This window comes from Elaeis guineensis, chromosome 13 (assembly GCF_000442705.2).
Source record: "Elaeis guineensis isolate ETL-2024a chromosome 13, EG11, whole genome shotgun sequence".
NCBI lineage: Eukaryota > Viridiplantae > Streptophyta > Magnoliopsida > Arecales > Arecaceae > Elaeis > Elaeis guineensis.
This window is the reverse complement of record NC_026005.2, coordinates 12,560,461-12,572,695: the sequence shown is the minus strand read 5'-3', so window position 1 is coordinate 12,572,695 and position 12,235 is coordinate 12,560,461. Positions and strand designations below refer to the sequence as shown.

The 12,235-nt window shown below is 37.8% G+C and overlaps 1 protein-coding gene across 1 annotated transcript; it reads right to left on the bottom strand.

Moving 5' to 3' along the window:
* Window positions 1–1,111: 1,111 nt before the first annotated feature.
* LOC105056761 (uncharacterized) lies at window positions 1,112–2,190 on the bottom strand. Its single transcript, XM_010939064.4, has one exon. The coding sequence runs from the start codon at window positions 2,109–2,111 to the stop codon at window positions 1,530–1,532; it is 582 nt and encodes a 193-aa protein (XP_010937366.1). The 5' UTR covers window positions 2,112–2,190; the 3' UTR covers window positions 1,112–1,529.
* Between the last annotated feature and the right edge of the window lie 10,045 nt (window positions 2,191–12,235).

Genomic DNA, 12,235 nt, shown 5'->3' with positions numbered 1-12,235 from the left:
ATGAGGACTAGGAGGTGGAAATCCCTCTCGCACTTTAGTATCATATCGCCTCTACCGAAGGTTGCAATCAGTGCTGGAACTTTGCCTTCGCAAAAGAAATAGATTGTACACTGTTCAATCAAAATCCCAAATGCATGGTTTGCAATCTGTTTTTCATGTCTGTCAGATTCCACTCTCAAACAATCTCATACCCTAGTCAATCGTTTGTTTTTGTATTTTTAATGTAATGGGTGTTTTATTAAAACAAAAAAGACAGGTTTGAGTACAAAATCAATGCTTGGCTTTGCTCCACAGCAAAATTGGCTTGACATGGATAAAAAAAGATTAATTTTTTTATTAGGATAACCAAATAATATGAAAAAAAAGAGTACGGCACACAAAAGTAATATTTTTGATAAATTAGATAAAATCAAACTACACAAATATAAATACATCCGTAAAAATCAGCAAATAAAATATTTAACAAAAAAAAACTAGAAAGATATGTCATAGAATCCTATACAGTTGAGTTTATGTGATTGGCCACATAAGAAATCATTCAATCAACTGCACTACTAGCTTCTTTATAAATATGAGTAACCTCAAAAGAGAGCCATGAATGAAACAATCTCCTAACAATCTAGGAGAATGGAATTAAGTAATTGTCTAGACCGTCTCCTTCCAAATAAATATTAGCCGTCTTCGATATTTGAATAGCATGAGAGAACCTTCCCATAGTACTGCATGCAATTTTATCATTGGAGCAATTGTATTATTGGTCCAAACACCATCTGAAACTATTAAAATGCCAATAGTACTTCTAATGATAAAGCTAGCTCGACCAAAAATACCGCTCTCCTATATACTACTATCAAAATTGAGCTTGAGTAAGCAAAAAGGGATGGCTTCTAAGTAAAATAAGATGCCTGTGAGGACATACAAACTGCCAGAAAAATTTTGCAGGTACATAAAACCTTTGCATGCATGAACTATTCTTATGTCTGATAATTCATGTTATACACCGTGCATCTCTCTTTGGCGTGCCACGGAAGATTTTTTGTTCTATTTTTCTTCAAAAATTCAAGAAATTCACCGGGTGCATGCGCAATTCTACCAAAGCTGAGACCGAAGGTCAGCGTCTATCAAACAAAATATTCATTATATCACTTTTACACTACTCAACATCTTTTATTACATTATATATGACTCACTCCTTCTTTTTTTTTTTTTTTTCGGTGAGTAAAGGACTCGTACATTGTTTGGAGCACAACGTGCACCCTTACTTCTTTTCGCGGCAGCTTCTTGAAAAGTTTTGTCAGCTCAATTGCCAGCAACCTTTTCGAACATTATTCCAACATACTCCAAAAAGCTCATTTTTCAGCACTTCCGTAGGTTGCAACATCCAGCAGCCGCCCACAGTTTTAAAAACGTTTAAAACCCAGATCACATGCCCTCACAATACCCATGCCCTGAGAATTAGGTCGAACCATTTTGGCTCATTCGCATTCCCATGAAAAAATCATGGGGACGACCCAATCATTTTAATTCTCTTAATCAAACTCTCCGTCAAAGCTCCAAAGACGGAATGGTCGATACGTATCTTCATTTCCACCATCGTCATTGTTGTCATCATCGTCGCTGCCACCACCACCACCACCATGACTGCCAGTACCTGTGACGTCGTCGCACCTCGCCGGCAAGTAATAAATCTGCGGCGAAAGCAACTCCCGCGGCATCGACGTCGACGTTTGCACCACCACATGATCCTCCGCCGCCGCCGCCTGCCTCGCGTAGCTCGACCCCGCATCACCCTGCGGCTCGACTCGAGGAGCCTCGTACGCGTGCCTGGTGGCCGCCGCCCGGATCTCGTCTCTTGTGAGTCGGCCTGGTGATCGAATGTTGGGCGGGTCGGCGGGGAAGTTGAGCGCCGCCGTGGTGCCGCGGAGGCAATACGAGGCGGCATCGTAGGCCCGTGCCGCCTTCTCGGCGGTGTCGTAGGACCCCAGCCAGATCCTCTCCCTGCTGTTGGGCAGCCGCACCTCGGCCACCCACTTCCCCCACTTCCTCATCCGAACCCCTTTGTACTGGTTGCCACTGCTGGCCGCCCTCGGCCCAGACGACGGGTTCTCCATGCACGAATCTCCCTCCAGCTGACCGGAAGAATATTCCTTCTATTTGAAAGTATTCTGAATCGCTATCCAGTTGAAGGAGCGGAGGCAAGGGGGTTATATATAGAAACGGGGGAAACGCGTGGGGTCGCTGTTACGTGGGCGTCCTTTGACGTTCGAGGGACCAAGTATACCGACCTGGACAGCGGGTTGGAGCTGGACGCGAGCCCACGCGGGAGCGCATGTGGACGGTGGGGACGTGGAAGCTATTGGGTACTGTTTCTGTCGGGAGCTTGACTCGGATCCAGCCACCTGGGACGGCAAAGGTGAGTACAGCGCCTGGGCGACTGGTTCCGTACGCCCGCCAGAGTACTTACAACCGACGAGCGAGATTTCTGACCGAGAGGCGAGCGATGTAACACGGTTTGGCTCTTCGTGATGGATACCGGCTGCAACTTTCGCGCTGAAGAAGGATTTGCACGAATCCACCGTTGGATCGCGCAATGATCGCTTCCAGAGCTGTGCAAACAGACGATGTAAAGTGTTCGCGGTGCCTTCCGATCCGTGTGGCGGGCGATCCGATGGTCGAAAGAAGGTCAATCATTCTTTCGCGCGAAGGGTGCAACTCTGAGGAGGAGATGTTCGGATAAATCAATTCCAAGTCGCCGTGGTGGTTATGTGGCAAATGAGAGTATGACAGCTGTTTCATTCGCTTTGAAGGGTATTAAACCGCGTTGCACTACCCCCAACACCCTGAATGGGGACATTAGGAAGTTGAAATATATATGACCTCATGGCTGACGTAAGTCTTGAATCGTTCCTATCATCTATCTTCAGATGGTGGAACTGGTTTCAAAATTTAGAATCTGATTTCAAAATTAAAGTTAGCAAGGAAAGACCCAAAAATAATTCAATACACGCAGAAGAGAAAAGAAAAAAATAAAATAACTTGATGTCACTATATTTTTAAAAAATTTGACTTCAAATTGAACAAAATAGAGAAAAATGATCCATGTAACCAACAACAACTAGTTTGGGATTAAAATTTAGTTGAGTTGAACTGAGTTGTGCAGTGATTACTCCAACAAAACATCCAGATCACCTCGTGGGTTCATCAATAAATTATTCTTATTGGAACCTCTCTCACTCTTCTCCACTCCAGTTCGGGGTCTTATTCATCAACCATGACTTTATAACATCGCTTAATTAATTGTGCACGTACTTTTAGATTGGTAGCTCCCCAAAAACTTAAACATCAAACATTCATATAATAAAATAATTGGTATGTGCAGACATTTCAATGCAGCTGCAAATGACTAAGAGGATAAATAGATGTTGGTCGCACTCTTCTAGGTGGATAACTTTGACTCCCAGGGCTTGCCGTCAACTCGAACGTTCGAATAAGCTTTTTCCACAAATTTATGTAATCTGGGGGAGCTACATAGATAGTTGAATAGAATAAACAATGTTCAGATACTAGCTAGATATCGCTGACTCAGATTAATCAATTTCTTTTTAGAAAATCTTAGGTCAAACAATTTCAGTTTGTAGATTCAATCCATTTCAATTTGGAACATTCTCTTTTGGTGAGGACGATATGCAACTATCTCTGGGATTTTTTTATTAATTAGCATCCAAGTTTGAATGCACTATGACTAAATCACTTTAGCTTCTGACCTCTGATTCCTACCAAAGAGTTGCGTGTGCTGTCACGGTTGCGTTGCGTCCCTTTGTCGTCTTTCCTTTAATATTTGGTTACTTTTAATCACTATCTCGGGTCTTTTGTCTTTCTTTTAAGAACCAAAGTCTTTAATACCAATCCAAAGGATTTTACCAACTGCATTAATGGGCACATATTTCTTCCGTGATCCCATTATAACATAATAGGGCGCGGATTCTTTGCTGTGCACTAACTGTATTGTATGATGCGACGCATCATATGCATCACCTATTTATGTGGTAGATAGCCACATACGATCGTATGCTGCGTGCATCGCACAACTACTGCACGTGCAATAGTGCATGCGGTGCACCGCAGGTATAGCGCACAGCAAAGAATCGACACTCGATATAGCCGGCCGTATTCCTTCGTCATTTTTGCTCTACAGCATACTTGGTTTTTGCTAACAAAAAGCCTCTTTAATAACAAAAATGGACATAAACTATATACAACTGCTATCAATACTTCAATTCTGGGGTAACAATATTATTTACAGTGAATAAGGCTTACTCTACTTCTATTTAGAGCAGAAGGTAAACAAAAACTACATGATCATTCTTCTAATATATGCAATCCAACATGAGAAAATAAAGCTAATTCTCAAACCATATATCTTTTTAAAGCTTCACATTTTTAATTTTCTTTAATAGAATTTAGAATATCCAGGCTTGAGAAGATGGTGGGAATTAATCAACTGAAATCAAATAGAAATAAATCTAAAAGAGAAAATGGCGCTATCAAACTAATCACAGACATCAATGTGCTCGAAATTGGCACATGTTTTCGTTATAGAAACACAAAATCGGTCAAAAATATTTGTTTAGGAAAAACTAAACCTCAAAAATATTTGTACGTGGCAGAAGAAATGCTGGATTGGAGAACCAGAAGCCCTCCAGTGGGGAATGACTGTCGGAATTTTATAGAAAATAAAGAATCTGATGTAATTATATGTTCTATTGGTACCACAATGAAATATTCATTTTATGCAAATTTGAGCTAGTCCCAGGCATGCTGGTTACCGGTACTAGTTCAAAGTTGAGAGAAGAAACATTGAAGACAACTCCCGGTTGAAGACAGATGTCACAGCTAAGTGGCTGATACCCCAGCATTTGCTTTTCTACGTCTAGTTCCAACTGATCATAAATGTAATTATTTCATAACCCCCACCCTAACAAATATAAGTGCTACAAATTAACGATCAACCAAATCTGTCTGTCAAATTATGCTCGGGGAGATGCAAAGTATTCTATTTATGCTATTTATTATAATAGAATGCACACATAATCGTTTGTTATTTCATATTAGCCCTTCATGACCAATCTAAACTCATAGATCTAAGCTCGACCTTTGCTTGAACTGTGTTATTAAGTCTAGGAAATGGTGTGGACATAATTGTTAAAGATACTTTTTTTTATTTATATTATAATTTTATGTTTAATACTTAATTTATAAATTTCTATATATAATAAATTAATTAATCAAAGTTTGATGTTATCATATGCTTTGGAAGATACTTTTCTTAGAGTAGAGTTTGCTCTATCTAAGTGCAAATAGTTGATGGCAGTCTACTTCTAAGATACAATAAACTACTTCATATTTTTTTTAAGTATACTCTAACAAAATAGAATCAGGATCGAACTTGAACGAACCAAATTCAAATGTATTGAAAATTAGCAAACTTGATTGAAATAATTTTTAGTAATTCCCTTTTATATGGGTACAATTGTCTTCTCACGTGCTTACTAGGTGCACTTGAGTTTACTCAATTAGTATTCTCAATTCTCCTTCAGATAGAAAGAAATATTAATATGATGGATAAAAAATACGATTCTTTTCTTATGAAAGAGTGAGTATAATTAGATGTTTAGGCATGATACACTACAGCAAGAAGGGGGTTTAGCGACCCTTTTTTGCCGACGCTTTTGGAAAGCGTCGGCAGATTGCGCTGACCTGCCGATGCTTTTAAAAAGCATCGTCTTTTAACGATGCTTAAAAGCGTCGTAAAATTTGAGCATTGTCAACGCCGACATTTTTAGCAAAAGCATCGTTAAATAAAGTAAATGTCGACGCTTTGTTACGTCATTATGTAACGACGCTAAAAAGCGTCGTTAGGTTCGTTTAATACCCCCAGCCTCCCGTGCCCTAATCTATCTACCGCCGTCCCTTTCCATCCATTCTTCCGCCGACCCCATCTCCACCGCCGGCACCGCACCCGCCGTCCATGCCGCACCCGCCGTCCACGCCGCACCTATTCTTTCGTCCTCCCGGATAGAGACATTTATTTTCGTCCTCCCGGTGTCCCATTTTGCTTTCGCCTCTCCTCCCAAAAATATATTATAATCTCTCATATCCTTCGCAGCATCGATTTGCATTGCGAATCGTCCAGGATTTAGCTTCAGACATTTGTTTCAATTCTTCGTCGCCAGTAGTCGTCGGGCCTGAAAAGGTAAAAATTTCAATTTTATTTTGATTCTGGCATTCTTCTCACTGTGATTCTATTCTATCGGACGCAGTTTTCTCGATTTTTTTTGTGGAGGTTGTTGTGATTTTAGGACGAGAGGATGTGGAAGTATTTTATTTTTTTAAAAGAGAATTTATTGTCTTATGGATTTCTTTAAGAAACATATCTTTATGGATTAATCTCAAGATAGAATTAGACTTCCCGTATGTTCGCTTCTTTTTTTGGGTTAAATTTTCCTTTCAGCGTCCATTGCTTTATTGCCAGCATGTGTGCGTTAATGTCCATAGTGCAAACATTACAGCATGCACAAGTCAGTCGAGAGCAATCTATTTTGAAATTTGAATTTGAAATCAAGGCCATCATAATGTTTATGTTATGATTCCCAAGCAAATCTAAAGTTAAATTTAATTTGTAATGCTTACATTACAGAATCCCAGCTGACTCTCTGGAGGTATTGTTGTCATCTGGCGAAAAGGGTTGGGGCAAATAACCTATATGCATGTTAACCGCCAAGTGTGTTTTGGAGTCTTCTCACTATTTTTAGGATCTATCTAGATACTGGGAGTTCTATATGCTAGCACTAATGCCTTAAGGTGCAGAATGCTTTGAGAGTCAATTGATCATGTCTTTTCTTTAGGTCCTCCCCTTCTATTAGTAGGAGACTTCAATTGCATCCTTCATTCTTCTGACGAAAAAAGAGGCAGACCTGCATCCTTCATTCTTCTGACGAAAAAGGAGGTAGACCCTTTAGGGTGAATAGGGACATTAGAGAATTTCGTACTTGCATTCAAAACTCAGGTTTGATCGATCTGAGCTTTGATGGCCCTTCTTTCTTGTTTTTTGATAAGAGAAGGCCCTTCTTTCACCTAGTGTAATAATCAATATGATCTAGTTAGGGTTTGGGAGCACCTCAACAGAGCCTTTGCATCATAGGGATGGCTCACTCTTTACCCTGAATCTAGGGTTCTGCACCTTGCCAGATTTGCACCTGACCATTGTCCTATGTTAATGGCTCATTAATATCAAAGGTGGCACTGCTACCCCTTTAGATTTGAAATATTTTGGATCTTGTGTAGTGTCCAACATGTTGTAGCAAAAGCTTGGAAAGGACATGATCACCTGCCTCTCGATGATAGACTATCTATGCTTCTAGATAAAATCAAATGAGAGGTTGCCAAATGGAACAAATTTTAAGTTGGTAACATCTTCAACAAAGAAAAGGAATTATACCAACAAATCTTGGCGTTGCAAGCTCTTGATACGGAAAATAACCTTCCATTACAGATAATGAATCATGCACCAGTCTCACCATCCTTCCATTACGTATCAAAATTCATCTTAAGGATACCACAGGGAGTAGGTGTCCAAGAAATAATAATTTAGGTTGATGAAAGTAAGCTTACAGAGTTGCAGATACCTCAGTACCATGGTCTCATTATGTCATTGAACCCATTTTTTTTTCTGGCATCTAAAACCTGAGCAGTAAGTCTGTGAATTAAATTGGATATTTACTTGGGATTGCTCTGCTGACCTTATAGCCATTCATTCCTCTTCAACCATAGAACCCAGCCGACATGGCTTATCATTGTGCTTTGATCTTCTCTTGTCCTTTGATCAGTCAATGTATAACTTCTGGTCAAATTAATGGCTACCAAATAATGCAAGGATAGACTACCTTTGAGTACTTGGGGCTAAATATTGCTTTGTTTCTATCCCCATGTATTTGAAGGATAGGAGACCAGATCTTGGTTGGCTTGGTCCCCTTAATCTCTGCTCATGGGGTGTCTCATGTTCCATTAGTAATTATTCTTTGATGTTTGGATTTTTATGAAGTTGCCAGACACATTCTTCTGGTAGACACCTTCATGATCTGTGTAAGGAATCTAATTGCATGATAGTTTTTTGAATAGATGACAACCGAGATAAATTCTAAGAGTTTGTTCAAATATTTAATGCAATAGGATGCACCAACATTATGGTAGGAAAGGAGGATCTGATGCCCGTGAGGAAGTGCCTCACATATACCCGACATGAACCAAAGAAATGAGTATGTTTTAATATGGTCATCTGTTATGTGTCTATTCTTTAACAAATATCAATGAATCAAAAACTATGTTGTGGCAGAAGTCATGAAAATTAGAATACAAAAAAAGCCCGAAATGAGTCATTGCAATGACAAACATTTGCATCAAAGAAAGAATGTATCAATATAAAACATAGTAGATATTCCTAAGAACAAATAAGAGCATCGCAACTCATTTATGTCATCACCGGTTGAAAATTTAAGAATCTTAACCAAAAGAATGGAGCATTTGGAATCACATGTAGGTGTTGGCTGTCTAATCCTCTCCTGCATATCATGTCCAAATAGATAATACCACATCATCCAAAGAGGAACATAAGGTCCACCAATTTATTCCTACAGGCATGCATTGAAAACTTTCATAGCAATTGAAAGCAAGGAGTTCCCAACCACGAGGGACAGCCTATCCAAAAATCGATAATAAGTACAATGAGCTAGCTACATAATTCAAGCTGTTTATTCTTTTAACAGACATGTTACAGATCTGTCTTGCTTTTCAAATAACTTAGACATCTTATTGATCAAAGAAAAACCTTAGACATCAATCTTTGTTTCTGTTATCACACATATTTGTTTATTTTTTATACATGATAGCAAAATGGTTTTGTTGCCATTAAAAATCAGCTTAACCAAAATGCCGAATTGATGGGAGTTGCTAGAAATCTCGATTTGTTTAGATGAAATCTTGCATGTCTTTATGGTGATATTCTGGTGGCTGCTATGCTACAATATTCTTCTGCTAGGTAGGCAGCTGTTTCACGCTGTTCATTTTGAAAAAAAAAAAACTAATTAGCATGGATTTAAATTTTAAAATCCATGCTAAGTAGATTTTCATGGGTGTTTTTGTGATGGTTGTGAATTTCATGCCAGGCAATGTTAATTATGAATTAATTTTAAAAAAAAATAGCATTGCATAGAAATATAGACCCGTCTTTTGATTAATATACATATTCTATTGTATCTGTATATTTATTTATTTTTGTACGGATAAAAAAATTATGTATATTGATCAATTGATTGTCCAGTATGGACAGTTTGAAAAATGTGAGTAATTCTATAGGTCATTACCATAATCAAATGGTATGCTGAGGGTTCGAAAAAAATTTTGGATGATATTTTCCTTTTGTTCTCCCTATACGGGAGAACTAAGGAAAAATACCGTCGAAATTTTTTTCGGCTCTTGTTGCATATCATTTGATTTCTGTAATTGACCTATAGAATTAATATATTTTCTGAATGGGATAGGACTTTCTTTACCTATTAGTTGATGATAGCAAGCATTTACTATGTAAACTTTATCTAGCTGTTATTTTTTTGGATTTTATGAAATAACTGATATTTTTTACTCATTGCATTAATATAGATTGTATAATTTTTTTTTATTTTTAGATAAATTGCAAGTTCGATCATTTTTATCCTACAATGGACAAAAGTTGGATAAATAAACCAAGAAATAGTAAAGAATATTTAGATGGAGTTCATGACTTCATTAAATTTGGTATGGAGAAAAGTAGTTTGAATGGAAAGATTTTATGTCCATGTCGGAAATGTGTAAATAGTTCTTCTTTAGATCCACAAATTGTTGAAGAACATTTGGTATGGAATGATTTTTTAAGAGGTTATACCGATTGGATTTTTCATGGAGAATCTATGTTGCCATCATCATGTAACCAACCCCTGACTCATTTTGGATCCACTAGCCTACAAGATAATTCTGCAAGAGATGATGATATAAGGGGTTTGATCACAGATGCTTTTGGATTTGGTGTTCAAAATTTAGGAGAATCCAGTAGTATACAAGAAATAGTTGGGATGTTTGATGGATGCACGCATACGGAACGTATGCATATTGAGGAGCCTATACATACATCTAATGATGAGACAGCTCATTATCACACCTTAATGAAAGATGCAGATGAAGAATTATATCCGGGTTGTACGAAATTTTCTAAGATTTCTTTTCTTATACATTTATTTCATATAAAATATTTGAATGGATGGTCTGAAAAGAGTTTTACCATGCTGCTCAAGTTATTAAAGGATGCATTTTCAGAAAGCACTCGTTTACCACCATCGTATTATGAAGCCAAAAAAATAGTAAAGAAATTGGATCTTGGATACGAAAAGATTCATAGTTGTCCGAAAGATTGTATGTTATATCGGGGTGAAAATGCTAATCAAGAGTCATGCAATATATGTGGATCTTCAAGATGGATAACACAAAAAGAAGATCGAGATGATGTACTGAATGAATTGGATGCAACGCGGAGTAAAAAGAAACCGACCAAGGTATTGCATTACTTTCCTCTTATACCTAGATTGAAAAGGATTTATGCATCATCAAAAACAACTTCATCAATGAGATGGCATGATGAAGGATGTACAAAGGATGGAATGTTGAGACATCCAGCAGATAGTCTTCAATGGAAAGCATTTGATGATAGGCATCCTGATTTTGCCTCTGATGTTCGCAGTGTTAGGTTTGGCTTAGCTTCTGATGGCTTCAATTTATTTCGGACTCTAAGTTCTACCTACAGCACTTGTCCAGTCGTTTTGATACCTTACAATTTGCCACCGTGGATGTGTATGAAACAATCATCACTTATCTTGTCAATGATTATTCCAGGAGATAAGGGTCCAGGCAATAATATTGATATTTTCCTACAGCCTTTAATAGAGGAATTGAAACAGTTGTGGGAGGGTGTTGATGCATTTGATGCTTCCAACGGCCAAACATTTAAACTACGGGCAGCTTTGTTATGGACTATTAATGATTTTTCAGCATATGCCAATTTATCGGGCTGGAGTACAAAGGGACGGGTCGCATGTCCTTGTTGTGGAGATTCAACACATTCAATTTGGTTAAAATATGGAGGTAAATTTTGTTACATGGGACATCATCGATAGTTGGAAGCAAATCATCCATTTCGATTTCAGAAAGATTTGTTTGATGGTACTATAGAATTGGGATGTGCCCCTATTCCACTTTTTGGAACTGATGTTCATAGACAAATGGATGGCATCAATTACAGCTATGGTAAGCACTCAAAGTCCTCTAAAAAAAGTGAAAGGGATGATGTTGAAAGCTCAGTGCATGAAGGGTTACCAGAGGAAGTCAGTATCAGTACTATAGATGCAGAGGTGTTTCAAGATTCAGACAATTATTTCGAGGATGAAAATGAAGAAGATACACAGATAGCATCTACACAACAGCCCAGTAAATATTTATGGAAAAAATGAAGTATCTTTTTTGACTTACCTTATTGGAAACAAAATCTTATTCGGCATAATCTTGATGTCATGCATATAGAAAAGAATGTTTGCGATAATTTACTTGAAACATTTTTAAACCTTGATGGAAAGAGCAAAGATAACATGAAGGCACGTCTTGATTTAAAAAAAATGAGTATCCGACAGAAATTTTATCCTAAAATGCTTGCTAATGATAGAATTTATGTGCCTCCTGCATGTTACACAATGTCTGCTCGAGAAAAGGATAATTTTTTGGAAGTTTTGAAAAGTATCAAGGTACCAGATGGATATGCATCAAATATTTCACGATGTGTGCATCTAGAGGATCGAAAACTTTCAAATCTTAAAATTCATGATGATCACATATTGATGCAAGATATTTTTTCAATAGCTTTAAGATCGTCATTGCCGAAACAAGTTGTTACAATTGTACTTCGATTATCATCATTCTTTAAGGCATTATGTTCAAAAGTTATTGATCCTCGAGAACTTGATCAGTTAGAATCCGATATTGCAATTATACTTTGCCAGATGGAAAAAAATTTTTCTCCTGGATTTTTCATTATTATGGTACATCTACTCATTCACCTAGCTTCAGAAGTTAAAGTTAGTGGATCGGTACATTATAGATG

Coding starts and splice junctions, on each gene's coding strand:
- LOC105056761 (XM_010939064.4), bottom strand. CDS start 2,111: ATGGAGAACCCGTCGTCTGGGCCGAGGGCGGCCAGCAGTGGCAACCAG.